The 16,353-nt window shown below is 46.7% G+C and overlaps 1 protein-coding gene across 1 annotated transcript; it reads right to left on the reverse strand.

Annotated features, from left to right (window-relative positions):
- Positions 1-11,209: 11,209 nt before the first annotated feature.
- On the reverse strand, positions 11,210-13,785 carry LOC123152567 (uncharacterized). Its single transcript, XM_044572085.1, has 2 exons — positions 11,688-13,785; positions 11,210-11,580 (listed from the first exon to the last, which is right to left on the reverse strand). The coding sequence occupies exon 1, from the start codon at positions 13,248-13,250 to the stop codon at positions 11,889-11,891; it is 1,362 nt and encodes a 453-aa protein (XP_044428020.1). The 5' UTR covers positions 13,251-13,785; the 3' UTR covers positions 11,210-11,580; positions 11,688-11,888.
- Between the last annotated feature and the right edge of the window lie 2,568 nt (positions 13,786-16,353).

The raw sequence follows: 16,353 nt of genomic DNA on the forward strand, positions 1-16,353 counted from the left end.
CCATTCAAGAAACATGCCATAGTTTGCTCATCATCTTCTTTGACATTGGCTCGTATCATGGCAATCTCCATTTCCTTGTAGTATTCTTCAACACTCTTGGTTCCTTGCTTGAGGAGTTGGAGTTTCTTGAAGAGGTCGCGGTTGTAGTAGGTTGGCACAAAACGTGCTCTCATGACATCCTTCATTTGCGCCCAAGTGGTGATGGGTGGTTCACCTTTTGCTTCTCTCCTCTCAACACAATTTGTTCCCACCAAATGAGGATGTAATCTTGGAACTCAAGGGATGCCATTGCGATCTTCTTCTCTTTTTCATAGTTGTGCAAGCGGAAGATTTTGTCGACCTTCAATGCCCATGAGAGATACTCCTCGGGGTCATTGCTTCTGGTGAACTTGGGCATGGTGAACTTTAGTTTGCCGTATCTTTGCTCTTCATTGTGTTGGGGACGGGGATGATGACGCCCTTGATGTGGAGGATTGTCAACCGCATGTTGCTCTTGGCATGGAGGCTCTTCATAGTCTGCATGTTCTTGGTAAACTTGGGGTACTCGTTGAGCTTGTGGAGGAATTTTGTCGAGGTTGTGGAGGAATGTGTCGAGCTTGTGGAGGAGCTTGAAGAACTTGACGATGCACACGGCCTTCATATACTTGTTCTTGAACTTCATCGCGAAGTGCTTCTTCATGCTCACGAGCTTGTCGGCCTCGTTTGGCTACGGCTCGACTTGAATCTCGAAGGGCACATTGCGCTTCAAGAGCTTGAGCTTCCCATAGTTGTTGTTCTTGACGTTGTGCCTCGGCATCTTGTGCATCTTGATGTTGGCGCGCTCTCTCCTCTTGTTCTTGTTGTCGTTGCCATTGTCGTTCTTGTGCTTGCGCGAATGCCGCTTGGTTTTGACGTTGTCGGTGCGCTTGAGAGTCGGTGTCATGTAGAGGATTGCGGTTGGCATGATGATCTTGACGTGCGGCACGACGAAGAGTGTTCGATGTCGGGGTACTTGAGCCGGAGATAGGGTCGTTGGAGTGTCGACTCGAGCGGCTCCTTCTTGAGTAGGACAAAGTGGTAGAAGAGCGGTTGACCAACAAGGCACGAGTTTCGTCCATTCTTGCGTCATTCTCGTGCTTGTGTTCGTCGAGCTTGTTGTCGAAGTAGTCCCTTGTACGTTGCTCGGAGAGTCACAAGTCGGTGGCGAGGTTGTCGATGCGGTCGCTCATTGCTTGTTGCTCTTGATGCAAGGCTCGTTGTGCACCAAAGAGGTGGCTCTTTGTGACCTAGGATGACATGTCGTCGTCTTGCGCCAAGAAGAGTGGGTTGGTAGAAGTGGTTGGCCTATCCATCATTCCAAACAAAGATATGTGAGTGGGAGAAAGAGAAGAACCAATACCAAATGTACCTTGACCGATGTTGAAGATGGATCAATGATCACTCAAGGTGTAACAAGGAAATAGCACAATTGGTACCAATTCTTGTCGGTTTCTCACACCGACACAAGTAAAAGCTTATGGTGGAACTTGGTTAGGATGGTGGCACAAAATTTGATGCAATTGTAAGTGAGACTCAATAATGTTGGAAAAGATTCACAAATTTGCAAATGCAACAAGTAGGCCAATAGCAAGATAAGGTACACGGAAACACACATGCAAATAGATAAGTAGGGTTGTGCAACCAAGGGTGAGCCAAAATGTGGAATCCACAAAAATCCTCTTGTTGCACAACACTAGGGAGACGCTAGCACGATTGCACAATAGGCGGATACGAACTTGTGCACAACCTACTAAGCAAAATGCAACGACTTCTATCCCAAGTATGCTATGTGTATGATGTTTCGGTGCTTTGATCTAAGATGATCGAGTATGACAATATTAATGTAGTATGATGCTATGGTTCTTGCTTATAAGCTCTTTGCTTATCTCTCCCTTTTGCTTAAAAGCTTGTTTGGCTCTTTGTTGTTTGAGCTCTTTTGTCATGCGATGCTTCACGAACCAAGATAGCAATTGAGTACATGCGATGGCCACTTTGTGACACAAGAGATTATACCAAGATATGCACCACGGTAATATGGTATGTATGCTATGGGAAGTATGATCACTAATGTGCACAAGTCACGTTGCCGGCAATACTCAAAGGCTAGTCTCGATGGGTAAGGTACGCAAAAGTAAGGCTATGGGGTTATCAATGCAATTGCAAGAAAGTAAGAGGCTATCACGATACCAAGATGAGATTGATACCGAAACGATGTAGCCGATCGTAGTAGTCCGTGGCGAAGATGAGCGGTAGTGATGTCGATGTCGAACCGTACCTAGATAGCCGAAACACAAAAGGACACGGTTATCACAACGCAAATTCTCCAAGACCAAATCGTGTCAAAATCGTTGAAGGTGGGTAGCGGACAAGCTATGGAGGAGGTATGCGGAAGTGGTGGTGGTATAGGAATGTTTATGCGGAAGTGAATGTGGTGGCTGAAAATTTTCGGGGAAAAGTTAAGTTTCGTCAGGGTCTGACGGACGTCCGGAAGTTGCGGCCGTCCGGTCGTCGGACGTCCGGGAGGCTCGGAAATCCGTAGGTTTGGTTCGGTTGGTAGGTTCCGGTCGTCCGGTGTGTGATGGACGTCCGGTCGTTCCAGAGGCTCCGGACGTCCGGTAAACTGACGGTCGTCCGGTGGGTTGGGGTCAACGCGAGGCGCGAGATGCGGGACATGATTTTGGGTGGAATTTTGGAATTTTGGGGTCAAAATTGAGGAGATTTCGTGGATAGAAAGTGGAGAAAATTGGGGAAATGGTAGATCCACTCAAGGCAAAGCAAATCCATGGATCAAATCCAACAAAATTTCATCACACCAACAAATCGCAAAAAAATTGGGGCTATTTTTGTGGGGAATTTTCGAATTAGGTAAGAACACAAAAAAATCAAGCTAGAAAACGAAGGGGGGGGCTCCGAATTCGTGATCAACGTGGCTCATGATACCAAGATGATGTAGGGTGGAACCCTATATGGCCGATCTTTCACGAAAGGAGCGGATCCCAACGAAGAACACGAAGAACACACGGCGAAACACAAGGGAAAACACAAGAGGAACTATCAAACCAACAAGATATAGTCACACATGTGCTAGATCCTCGAACACATAGAGATCACACGGTCCAAATCCAACAAAGGACGATACAAGAGGTAACCGATTCTTCTCCGAGAGGAGGTCTTGTTGGGGCCACCCAAGAGGAGGTCTTGAATCCAAGGGGATCTTCTCCGTAGAGGGGCCGCGGTCTCTCTCGTGGAGTAGATCCGTATGGATGAGCAATGCTCTATCTCAACTATGAGCTAAACCAATGCTAACCTTAGATAGGAGGAGGGAGAGGTCTATTTATAGTCTTAGTGCAAAAGGGAGCGAAGTCAAGGGGTACATGGGCCGTTGCCTGAAACTGGACATAGCCAGGTACCGGACGTCCGCTGGGGACCGGTCGTCCGGTGGCTCGCGGATGACCGGACGTCCGGTGGCGTCGGACGTCCGCTAATTCAGATCGGGTGCGGCTGCGCCGGACGTTCGGTGACTTCGGTCGTCCGCTCGCTGGAGAGTGTGGCCGGTCGTCCGGTCCCGGCCGGACGTCCGCTCGCTGTAGCCTGGGACCTGGGGCAGATGTGTCTTCAGGCGCCGGACGTCCGGTCCAGACCGGTCGTCCGGTGGCTGGAGCTTCTTCGGCAGCTCTTCTTCTTCTCCTTCTTCATGCCCATCTTCTCCTTCCGATCCGCCTTGCTCCTTAGCTTCTCCAAGGTACCTGAGTATGCAAAGTGTCTCCGTTTGAGGTAGCAACCAAGTCTCGTGTATGGAAAGTGGTAGTTCGGAAAGGAGAGAGGTCACCTCGGTTTCGAGAGCTCTTGCACGTGCTCGAGTCATGGGTCCACTAGGCACTTGGTGAGACGATGATAGGTCCATGGGGATGACCTTGGGATGCTCCGCATCACGAGTGGAGGTGGCTATTCGCAACACATGCAAACCCTAGTGACAACGCGCGCACACACACACACAAGGAAGAACACCAAATGGCTTTGCCCCAAAACGCTCTTCCTTGGTGAACACTGAGACTAAATATTGTTGCTGCCCTCATGGCTTCCTTTTCTCCTCTCACTATTTCTCTTATATATCAAACCAGATTACATGTGTGGGCTAATAACTAGACTCACGATACCTGCCACCACTAATCCACTAACTCACGCACTAACTAGACATGACCGCTTCTCATTCCCAGAATCACTCTAAGACTCGCACGGTTACATGCATAGAGCTAACAAACTTGACTACAATTTACACTAGGACCGCTTCTTCATGTCACTAACTAACTCCAACTTCTGCTCGGCTATGCACAATGCAGACCGGCTACTCCCCCGACTTGGACTGAGCACAACACACACGTCCATATAACACACCTAAATACATGCAACCACAAGCTATCAAGGTATCAGTATTAATGTTAACATAGGGCAGGCAAAGTTCGACCAAATATAGGATCGAGAAGCAGCTAAAGCATTTTGGTTATAATCATCACCAGCTCTTCTCACAAGTTATGTAAGACATTTATAACACTGTAGTTAAAGGCCCAATGAAAAAGTAACAGAGGTATGAGATAGAAAGAGTAACATATATGCTGGAAATCTGACACCGGAGGTTACACAAGTTGGTATATCCTGCACAGAACTATTCTCAACTGCTAACTTCCTCCTTAAAAGTGCTACCTGCGAAGGTTCTCGGGTTTAACTATTTAAGCCAAAGTAGAAACATGAAGTACTAAGCAACGAGAAAGAATTTCAACATAGAACAACGACAAATAATATATTCCCAAATGCTGACCTCCTCAATAGGACGCATTTGTGTAGGAAGGTCTTCATGAAAAGGGTAATGGTTTGCACGAAGCATCGCACATCTTCAGAATTTTGGCTTTCACAATCTCCCCTGAAAAAGTATTTTCCGAAACCTAGCTACATTGTCATATAAAAGGTGTCAGATGAGCGTGTTTTGTAAGATGGTAAATGTAACTTCAGAACTAAGCAGACATTGGGAAGAAAACTATGTGACAGCAAGCATCATATAAACTTTTAAATGAATTTACTATTTGAGTAAATTCCAGTTTTTACCCCGTAGTGTGCTATTTTTTACACTAATTACCCTATTTAATAACTTTTCATTGGACCTCCTGCCTTCCAGCATTGCTAAGTCCCCGGCAGCGCCGCTTCTAGCAGCGTGCAACACGCCCCATTCCACCCGGTTGGCGGCTTGTAACGCGGGAAACGCTTGTTATCTATAGTCTGATGGAAGTCCAGCATCAGACCATTCCAATGCCATCCATTCAATTGAAATCCGACGCCTCACAAACTGTGTTACTTTTGGCAGGGAAATAACTGCATGTAGCCCCGCCGTAAACCTCTCCCTTAAACTCTCCTACTCTCCTGCCGTTGAGCAGCACGGCTGCCACACCGGCCAGCTCCGCGCGCTGCTTCTCCAAACCACACATGCCATGGATCGAGCCCCCATCCTCATCTATGATTCGTGCTTTGCCAGGTCAAATCAGGTGCGCCATCGACTGAATCGGCTGCCGGAGTAGCACCGGCCGGTGGGAGAACATGCAGCGGAGCAACCCCCATCCTCCTAATTACAGTGCCGGTATCCCTGCAGTAGATGGTTGTGACCACCATCTCCAAAGCATTGGTTGCATCACCAGCTTGCATGGAGGTTGGACTAGTAGTCAGAGTACCACCTGTCCATCTTTTTACCTCTTTGAATCGCCCCTTCTCAGAATTGAAGGTATTGCACTGTGTCAATTTCCTCCAATGTATTATCATCTATTTGCTTCCGGTCTTTCTTATTTTGTTCATTTTTTATTGCTACAATTCAAATTTATTTGTAATGCATTGGCTGCCGAGTAGTCATTGGTACATATGTTCATTGGTTGCCTACTATTGTTCCGCTCACGTACTAGGTCAGCATCAAACAATTTTGTTGTTGCAGTATGTAGATCAGTAGATCTTTCATAGATATATAGGCAATTGTTGTTATTAACTAACTTCAACATTCTGTGTTTCTAAAGAAGATGAGATTTATGAAACTTTAGTTGGTTCCTGTATGTGGAGCTTATTTAGGTAGTTTCTCGATCACACGAATTTGTATAGATATGCTGGCGGCAATCTTTTAGTTAATTTCAGTTTTCAAATTCATATGTTTCCGCTTAAAATGAGATATGCTGAGATAGTAGTCTTTTGATGCTTCCTATGAATTGAGCTTCCAGTTAGTACTATATGTGCTTCTACTATCAAGATAATTTGCTTCTACAGTTCCACATTTCTTTGTTGAATTAGGCATGTAGGTAGTAGAAACATGCATTTCCTCATGTTTGTCAGAATCTTAGTTAATTTTTTCTACCAATTAAGAGGAGTCGTATTGACATGGCATGTTTCCTCCTCATGGGGCTTCTAAATTATATCGCATATGTTTCTTCTGTCCCCATAGATTGCTTCCAATACTTCAGACTTCTTTTACAACAAAAAAGGAGATTAGTTTCGATATCACCATTGTTATATGACATACAGTACTATGTTTGTTTCTTTGGTCTACATTTTTGCTTCCATAGAACCATCCCATTTTTTCTGAAGCGGCTAATGTACGTTTTCAGTTTACCCACGGTAATGAGTCAGGGCGAAGCTGAGTGTATGCTCAAGACTCATTATCTTTTGAATGGGAATGTACGGCACACAGCAGGCAGGAAGTGTACATGCTATGTACTGTACAAAGCAACTAGATTGCTAGTAAACCAAAGTCCAAGAGCATACCACTTGGAAGCATATATGAAAAATAAAGGAAGTACACCACATGAGTCATGACGATGCTTTGTGAAAAAATTACTATGAATTAGGAAGCATGATTTGTAGTGTTGGATGCATGACTTTCATATGCTGGAAGCAAATTGATCACTTTGTATTTCCTCGAATCATGTGCCTAGTGTGCTTGAACCATGTGTTATGTGCACTCATCTTAATGGTCTTTTTATTATTATTAAAAGGGTGCCTTATTGGCTTAATAGCAATTTTCTGGACAATTAAAATTAGTTTTTCATGTTTTTGAAGCAAAAAAAAAGTTCATTACATAAGAATCAAATTTTTACTACCATAACAAGTTCAATTCACTGAGGAAGCAAGCTTAACTCACCGGGAAGCAAAATTCGTAACGCAAATTAAACAAAGAATTAGTACGTTAGAAGCATATGGAGCATGTTTAATAACTATGGTGCACATGCTTAATAGCGATTTTTTGGTCAATGAAAATTAGGATTTGATGTTTTTGAAGCAAGAAATTTGATTACATAAGCATCAAATTTCTACTACCATAGCAAGTTCAATTCACCGAGGAAGCAAATTCACTGTTAGATGGAAGCAAGGAAAATGTCTATGTTGCCGAAGCAAACTCCATTCACACTGGAAGCACGTTTAAATAACCCAGGGTGCATGCTGGTTGTATGTCTGGAAGCAAATTAAAATGATAATGTTATCAGGGTTTGCGTCCAAAGAAGCAAACAACGTGATAAAGAAACAATTAATGGAGAGATCGCAAGTTAATTTTGAGCCATTAAGTACAGTTAAAAATCACATAAAATATGGCTTGATTTATGGAGGTAGTTATGGAAGCGAATCTCAATACTGTAAATCCAAACCAACCATCCGTGTGCTCCTTTTAACAGGCGTCATCGCATGTACAAGATTAATTCAATCCTACGGTGCATGTGTAGTCTGATGAAAGCATTGTATAAGTAGTCTGATTGCTAGTTCTTCCCTTGTAACGCAGACCTTCTCGGCCTTAGGCGCAGCCGGTGGCAGCAATCCATGATGCCACCTGGTGACCTGCTACCTCCACAATCGCGATGCCTCTAGGCTGTTCACCGAACCGCGAGAGTATGGACGGCCACCTTCCTTTCCTTTGACCATTGCCTCCTTCAACCAAGAGAACCATTTCTCATCCACCTCTGGTGCTATCAGTAGCCTCGCCCATTTGTGTATGCTGTTTTGATGAACTGCACAACCATCTAACGCGGTAATAAAACCCGACCCATAATTGGTTAATCACCGGTGTATTGACATAGCCATAAATCGATTACCAACAAACTAAGCAGAACGGAAATTCACGGGTAGGAACATGTCTCGCTTGCTAGAGTCCTCAACTGCTTAAGTTTATGGTGTATCTTTTTAGAGAATGTAATTAGTGTGCAAAATAAATAAATAAATTGACAAAGACATTTTTTTCATAGCTAAAGCAATATTCCCCCCACAAAAATTCTCAGCAAAAGCACTTTAAAAAATAAATGCAAGACTGAAGATACAACAAATACGGCATTGGCAAATCAAAGATATACTTCACATAACTTCAGTTTATTGTGTATCTTTTTAGATTCTGTAATTTGTGGGCAAAACGAATAAGTATTTTTTTTTGACAAACACATTTTTTTTGGAAATGGAGGCGTACCCCCGGCCTCTGCATCATAATGATGCATGCAGCAATCTTATTAAACAGTCTCGCAGTAGCACATAGTCATAAAAGTATTACATCTCGCAAGCGGAGCGAAAAAAAGAAAAAGAAAAGGACATGCTCAAAATCTGAACCGGTAAGGCAATATAAAGGATAAGCTCCCTAGAATCATATACTGTTATGAGACCGCCATCTGAACCGGTTGAATATAACCCGTGCTACCATCTCCCACTGGTTGCACCCAGTAACCAAAGGCAGCCTAGAGTCCATAGGAGTGAGTAAGGACCACGTACGGATCCATGCGGCAGCTCTGAAGATAACCTGCAAGAAAGATAAAGTGTTTTGTCTGTTAAAAATCATATCATTTCTACAATTTCATATAGCCCAAAGAAGCGCACATATTCCGATCTGAGTACAAGCCGTAGTAATAAGCTCAACCCCAGCTAACCAAGTCCCAAATAACGATTCAATGTTAAAGGCTATATGGATCGTTCTCCAAAGCAATTTGGCGAGTGGACATCCAAGGAATAGATGGTGTATTGTTTCATCATGATCACAAAAGCAACAACATGAACTACCTACCCATCGCCTCTTTATTAAGTTATCCTTGGTGAGGATTACTAAATTGATAAACACATATAGCTAAAGCAATATTTGCAATACAAATATTTCCCCCAAAAAGTAAAGGAAAAAGTTGAAAACCCCTTAAAATAATCTCAGCAAAACTGCTTTAAAAATTAACTGCAACTCTAAAGATACAATGAATCTGACAGCGGCGAATTAAAGATATACTTAACATAACGCAGGACGAACAGCAGATGCTACATACACATAGATGATTGATGATAATCTGAAGCGGTAGAGGGTGTCCAGCGGCATTGGCAGCTTCATGGAAGGGGTTCTTCTTTTCACACATCTCTGCCAATGATGGCAACCTGTCAACAATGTCGCATCTTGCACCGCAAAGCAACTCCAGAGCACAAGCCTCTGTTGAAAACCAGGGGCCGGCGGATGCGGCGAGCTCCATAAGGCCCTTGAGGCCTTGTTCGGTCAATCCCCACCACAAGGGGATTGGAGAGGATTGGAGGGGTTTGATGTGGATTTTGACTTGCTAGGGATTTAATCCCTGCCAATCTGCTCCAAACCCCTTGAAACCTTTTGGAACTGAACAAGGTCTGAGGGAGTGAACCTGTGTGCGGAGCAGAGATTAAGCCTCTGTTGTATTGTTTATTCTTGGTGCATACAGACTCTTGGTCAGTTTCATGCACATTTACCATGATTGCCTTTGGAATCAACACACGTACGAGCAAGCTACCTGCTATCGATCGGTTCACTCAGTCTAGCATGCGCTGCAACTGGAACTAGCTCACTTTCCAAACTAGCTGGCTAAAACGTGCATGTCCAGTTGCCGTGTGATCGATTTTGCTCAATCTCTTTTCTTTTCAAAAATTCCCTGTAAGAAAAGTGTCAAAATAATTTGACATGACAGATGCTATTTTCTGGACAGCATAGATCACTGTGCAAATAATGAATAAGAAAGCTGCATATTGTTGCGGCTACGTGCAGGTGGCTTATCCTCTCTATCAATACGGAACTAACTTTTTGAACTCCACCGGATTTGCAGGTAATTAAATAACCAATTAATTAAACGATAAGAAGCATGCGTGGAGAACAAAACAGCGCCACCAAGCATAAGAGTATGTACTCCTGGGTGTACTGACCCATTTTCCACACACACAGAAAGAGAGAGATCCTGCTTCATCAGACTAGCCACAGTGGATAGTAACATAGAGTAGTAACATGGGCATGTTACTACTCTATGTTACTACCTCTATAGTGGGAAATAACATATGTGTGGTAACATGCAACACTTTATTTATTAGATTATAGACTCATCTTACCTTGATATGTGTGATGTTACTCATACTAGTAGTTACTAGCTATGTTACCACATGCCTCTCTTTCTTCATTTATTGCTTGCCACATCATCTATTTTATCTAGAATGTGTGATATTACTACCTATGTTACTCCCACTGTGGGTAGTCTCACAACCATATATAGCAGCCAGATTGACATACAAATTTAACAAGGCCAAGCAAACAAGCTAGGCACGAACACATGCATATCATAACACTACTAGTAGCTTGCTCAAGGCAACCAAACATGCATGCTGAAGAATGTCATCCAGTCTAGATAATACCCATCGCAGAATAGGAGAGTCACTGTTTTCTTTAGGGGAACGGGCAGACCCGCTCGGTCGGTATGGCCGTTAACACCGCAACGTCACCGTTGTCGGCCAGCGCGCGCGATTGGTCACGTTAAACCGAGATGTTTAGTGTTTTTTGCCACTGTCAAAATTTCGTTGTGGCGTTTTGTAAAGTGATGGTTTTTTGAGAGCTGCGACGCGTACGAGCTAGCTACCTGCTCTCGATCGGTTCACTCACTCTAGCATGCGCTGCAACTGGAACTAGGAGTAGCTCACTTTCAAAACTAGCTAGCTAAAACGTGCATGTGCAGTTGCTGTGAAAACTAGCCAGGGCAATCTGCAAGTGTCAAAATAATTTGACATGACCTATTTTCTGGACAACTTAGACGCAGTGCAAATAATGATGAATAAGAAAGCTGCATATATATATATATAGTTCATCACAACCATAGCAGCATTATTTACATACAAATTTAACAAGGCCAAGCAAGCAAGCTAGGCACGGACACATGCATAACACTACTAGTAGCTATGTCAAGGCAACCAAACATGCAGTCTAGATGATACATCACAGAAATGCGAATTAATTAGGACATCATTACACACAGCAGGAAGCATATATAGTACTACGGTATGACTTCACAACTGATAGCATCACACACAAGCTCGCCCGCTGCGACAGAAGATTCACTCAGACTCACTCTTCAATGGGCATGCATCTTGTTGAGTTTCTCCGTGAGCTCCACGTCCATCTCGGAACTGAAGTGGACGACGTCCATCTCTAGCATGTCATCCACGCGGCGATATCGTGCGGAATGTATTTGGCGTCATCAGGATACACAATTTTCCTTGCGGTTTGCTCGCCATAGTAGCAACGGCCTATCAGCAAAATAAAACCCGACCATCCATGGTTCAGTGAGACTACTACAACACAAGATAATAAGAAGCAAATCAGCTGTGCCACAGAGAAACTAGAGGGGGCTTACCCGCATACTCATAGGGTAGAGGGCAGCAGGTCTCTGGCCTTGGCCCACCCGAGAACAAAAACTCGGCGAAGAATAGCGTCCTCTCAAGCTGCAAATCAGATGTAGCAGTGAAGTTCACGCGGTAGCACATCTCACCCAAGGGGGGCGGCCCTGGTTGATTGCCTCCACGCCAGAGATAATATCAAGTTTATATTTTGGTTCCTACAACATAGCAAGCAAGTCGAGTAAGAGAGTAGGCCAAAAATGTTCGTAGCAGCTAGCTAAGGATATACGTACCCAAAAATGTTGGGTCGTGTAATCCTTCAGCACCTGTTCAATCTTTGAACGGAACCAATTCCTCCGCTCCTCATACTTTGATCTCATGCTTGACACCAACTTCCGAGACTCTGGAAAAAGTTTAGGAGCTCGCACAATGCCACCAGTTTTGGTAGCCGAGCATTTGAGCCACATGCGCCTCATATGAAGTGTCATGTCATCGAGGCGCAACATAGTACGGCCAGTTCGAGCCTCAGTCATCAAGGAGAGCAGCGCGCTTCGCTCATCAGGCATCAGTAGCAGCAGCCGGTGCAGTTCACCCAGCTGAAGCGGTAGAGGGTGTCCAGCGGCCTTGGCAGCTTCATGGAAGGGGTTCTTCTTTTCAAGCATCTCTGGCGATGATGGCAACATGTCAACGATGTCACATCTTGCACCGCAGAGCAACTCCAGAGCACCAGCCTCTGTTGAGAACTGGGGGCCGGCGAATGCGGCAAGCTCCATTAGGCCCTTGAGGGAGTGAACCTGTGTGCGGAGCAGAGAATGGGGGTCCAGGATGTCATTGTATTTCTCAATCTTGCTGCGTTCAGACTCTGGGAGAGGGCAGCTGTGGCTGTTGTACCAGATGGAGTTGGCGATGATGTTGGAGACAGGGTCCATGGAGCCGTAGCAGTGGCCGGCCATGAGGAAGCCGCGCATGAGTGAGCCGGATGGTGTGGGAAGCAGCTTGAGCGCCTTGATGCAGAAGTTGTGAATCATACCTTGGAGGCGCATCTTGAGGGTTTGCAGGTAATCGCAGGCGTGACCGCTGCACGGGGTCTTCTTCAAATATTGTTCCAGGCCATCTGCTCTTCCCAGGCAACGTTGGAGCTTGTCGGGCAGTCCGCATTGCAGCGACGAGATGGGTTTTCCGTCCAAGGAGAGGGCGGTGGAGGTGATCCTGCAGGTGTCCTCTGTAGTGGAGGGGGTGGTTGACCACACGGCGTCGAGGTTCTTACGGACATGGAGAATCGGCCCTTTTCTGGTATGGATTATGGTGGCAAGACAGGGCGGGCTCATCATCTCGCGCAGTACGCGGTCGATTGCTCCGACATCATCAACCTTGAGAGGGGCATCTGCTGCTGAAAAGAGTAGCTTCTCCAGAAAGTGAAAGTCGTCCTCTTTGAGCCGGGACGACATGAGCTTAGTCAAAACGCCGGGGGAAGGGTGACCGGCCATGGTGGCCGCCCACTCGAGGGCAGCCTGTGTCCTGTCGGATTCAGGGTCCAGTGCCTCCACCTCTTCATAGTAGAGATCGTGTTGGAGGAGCATGACGGCGAGGCTGAGATTGGCATCGGCCCAGTAGAGGTAGCGGGCGGCCTGTTGCTTGGTGCAGAGACATCCGAAGTAGGCATGAGGAAGCCCAGGAGACTGTTGTAGGACCTGTTTGCAATGTCGTGCCACTGCCAGGCGTTGTGTGCTGGTCTTTTGAACTTCTTCGTGGCGGGTGGAGCGGTGGAAGCTGCCGCAGCGGCGCCTTCGGGGAGGAGGGCAAGGGTGTTGAGGATAATGTTGGAGACGGGGTCGAGGAGGCCGAAGCAGGTGCCGGCGGTGGTGAGCAGGTCGCGGAGGCCCGGAATCCTGTCGCAGGGCAGCCGGTTGAACGCCTGGTCGTAGAAGTCGACGATGAGCTTGTAGATGGCCTTTTCGAGGTCGGGGTAAAGAGGCAGAGGCGCATCGTCGGCGCGGCAGTTGAGGCTGTGCGCGCAAGACACCAGCCCCCTCCTCCCAGGAGGAACAGAACCAGACGCCATATAGCAGCGGCAGCGATCTGCGAGCGGAGACGGCGGGCGGGTCGGGCGCTGCTGAAATTGCTTCTGGAGAGAGACGTACGTGCCGGTCCAGCTCCGGGTGTTTATATGGGCTCGATCCATCGATCGTCTTACCGATCCGTGCCATATTCGATTCCGTTACCAAACCGACCCGGTCCTTCCTAGGCAAGGAAGGGAAGGATTTCACGCAAACACGTTGTTGCCTGCAAACACGTTTCTCGCGAGCACGGCGCGCGACGTCAGTTCCTTTCCTTCCCCGAGAATCATCTTTTTCTTTTCTTTTCTTTTTCTCATCGACGACTCGCGGCAAAACTTTTATCCTTTTTCCATCACGATCGAATCGAATCGATGGCCTTCACTTACCTTACCACGCCGGCGAGACGAGCCCTCTCGCCGCGCCGCCCGTCCGTCCGTGGAGACCTCGCCTCCTTCATCTCCGTTCGGTCACCGCACCCGCCGCCTCCATCGTCGACTCCCCACCCAATTCCTCCACCTCACTAGTCAATCGCTTCTCGTCGCCGCCGACAACCACAAACAACACGCCTGCCGGCGCCTCAATCAATCTATCGAGCTCACAAACTAGTAGGTATTTCACTCCAAGCACAACAAAGATCCTCTTTTCTTCAACGCCGGCAACCAACCAAGGCGCAAACCACGTGACATATGTGGTAAGCAATTCAAACCAATTAAAAAAAAAACAAGGCACAAGGCCATGCATGAGCGTCGTTCCTCCCACTCCCGGGACGCAATGATGTAGCTGCTCTCCTCCCACGCGGTCGCGCAGGCCAGAAATCGGCCTACCGACACCGGCCGCCACCACCCAATTTGTCTTCCCCCACACCATCCCCCTTTCCACCTCCGCCAGTATCTAGCCTCCCGAGCTCTCCTCCTTCCACTCCGGCCAGTGCCGCCGCCGCCGCCATGCCATCGTCGATTCCGGCAGCTCCCCACTCACTTCCCTCCTCCATTGGGTGCACATCAATCAATTGCACTTGCACACATCCCTACATCGCCCCCCGCCTCCCTTCTGCTCCCTCGACGGCGCCAAGGACACTCCGGCCGCTACCAACCACCATCCCGACGATGCTCTGTTTCTCTTCCCAGTGGGTAGGCTACTCTACAAGACTCTTGTCGACGCACCTGTTTAGTATTTCCCGTGGGCGTCTGCGCCTGGAGTGTCTTGTGTACTTACATGTATACACTATACAGTACTCCAGAACAAACAAACGTTGGTATATAGCTTCCTTGTCTTGATTCCAGAACAAATAAAACATCGGGACCAATTCCCTAATTGAATTTTTCCACCCAACATTCACTCTTTTTGAGTGCCGCCGCATTTTTTGCGGCACCGGGGCATCCCGAAGCCGTGCGGCTCTCTCCACCACAGTCGCCTGCTGCATTGCCAACTTGTGGGACTCCTTGAGCACCATGCGGAGTGCCACCACATATTTGCGGCGACGGCGACGGACGTCCGTCTCCACGGATGTCTAGGAGCGGCGGATGACATCGCAGAGGACCTCATCGTCCTCGCTGGCAGGGGCAAGTTGCTCCAGCGTGAATCTGCTAGATCTGCACTTGGCGGGGTTCGCAGCCGCCTCCGCTGCCGGCTTCCTCGATCTCCTCATAGGTCTATCTTCCCAACGGTCGGCTGATCTATCTAAATAAGTTTATCTTTTAGGACCAGTCTAAGACACATCTAGATGTGATATAATTATGACACATCTAAGATGGCGTCATCCTGTTTGTGGCCCTGCTGATCGAGCTGTTTGTTCTCTCGTTCGATTGTTTTTCTTCTTTTTAGCAAATCTCGTTCGATTGTCTCTTGTTTGTCACGCGCGCTTCCTCACTCTTTTTGTTGTCGCTTCCAGGGCTGGGCTGCACCCCTCCCCCTCCCCCGCACCCCCCACTTTCCTGGGCCTGGGCCTTGTGTTTGTGGGCTTAATTGTTTGTTTGTTCTAAAAAAATTGGATTGGGAACAGATGTAGGTCTTGTGCCAGTCCAGGTCTGGGCACTTTGTTTGTCAAATAAGCTAGCAACGGGGAAAAAGTAGGCGTTCTTTTTTCTCTTTTGCCAGGTGATGATCACAGCTATCTTGCCACCCCCCACCCCAGGTCCCTCCCCCTCCCCGAGCAGAAAACAGAGACAAACAAAAATTGGAGATCTGTAGAAAGAAAAGGAGCAAGTTGCAGGAGGAAAAAAATGTCAGGCAGTGGTACCTCTTACCACGTTGAGTTTTCTGGATCTTCCTTGAGTTCCTTCTTCTGAAACCTCACCCAAAGATCAGCATGCTAGTGCTTGTTGCAGTCTTCATGGGACAAGGATTGATTGATCTGTGGAGAAAAATCGGATAGTTACCAGGCATGTAGATCAGTGCATAGCAGTTGTGTTATGGCAAAAATAAGACAAAAAGCCCTGTCTCATGAGTGTGTGTTGGCGTGGCCGATTCCACCGACTGCCCCCACCATTCCTACCAAGTAGAATTGACAGAAAAAATTGTTACAGAGATCAAAATGATCACTGTCCCTTAAATCTTATAAATCTTGATGATGAACACCAAAAAACACTGGAACATACAAAAAAAATGCTTGTTTGTAAAATTCCAA

This window comes from Triticum aestivum, chromosome 7A (genome assembly GCF_018294505.1).
Source record: "Triticum aestivum cultivar Chinese Spring chromosome 7A, IWGSC CS RefSeq v2.1, whole genome shotgun sequence".
In the NCBI taxonomy this organism is placed as follows: domain Eukaryota; kingdom Viridiplantae; phylum Streptophyta; class Magnoliopsida; order Poales; family Poaceae; genus Triticum; species Triticum aestivum.

Coding starts and splice junctions, on each gene's coding strand:
- LOC123152567 (XM_044572085.1), bottom strand. CDS start 13,250: ATGCTCCTCCAACACGATCTCTACTATGAAGAGGTGGAGGCACTGGAC.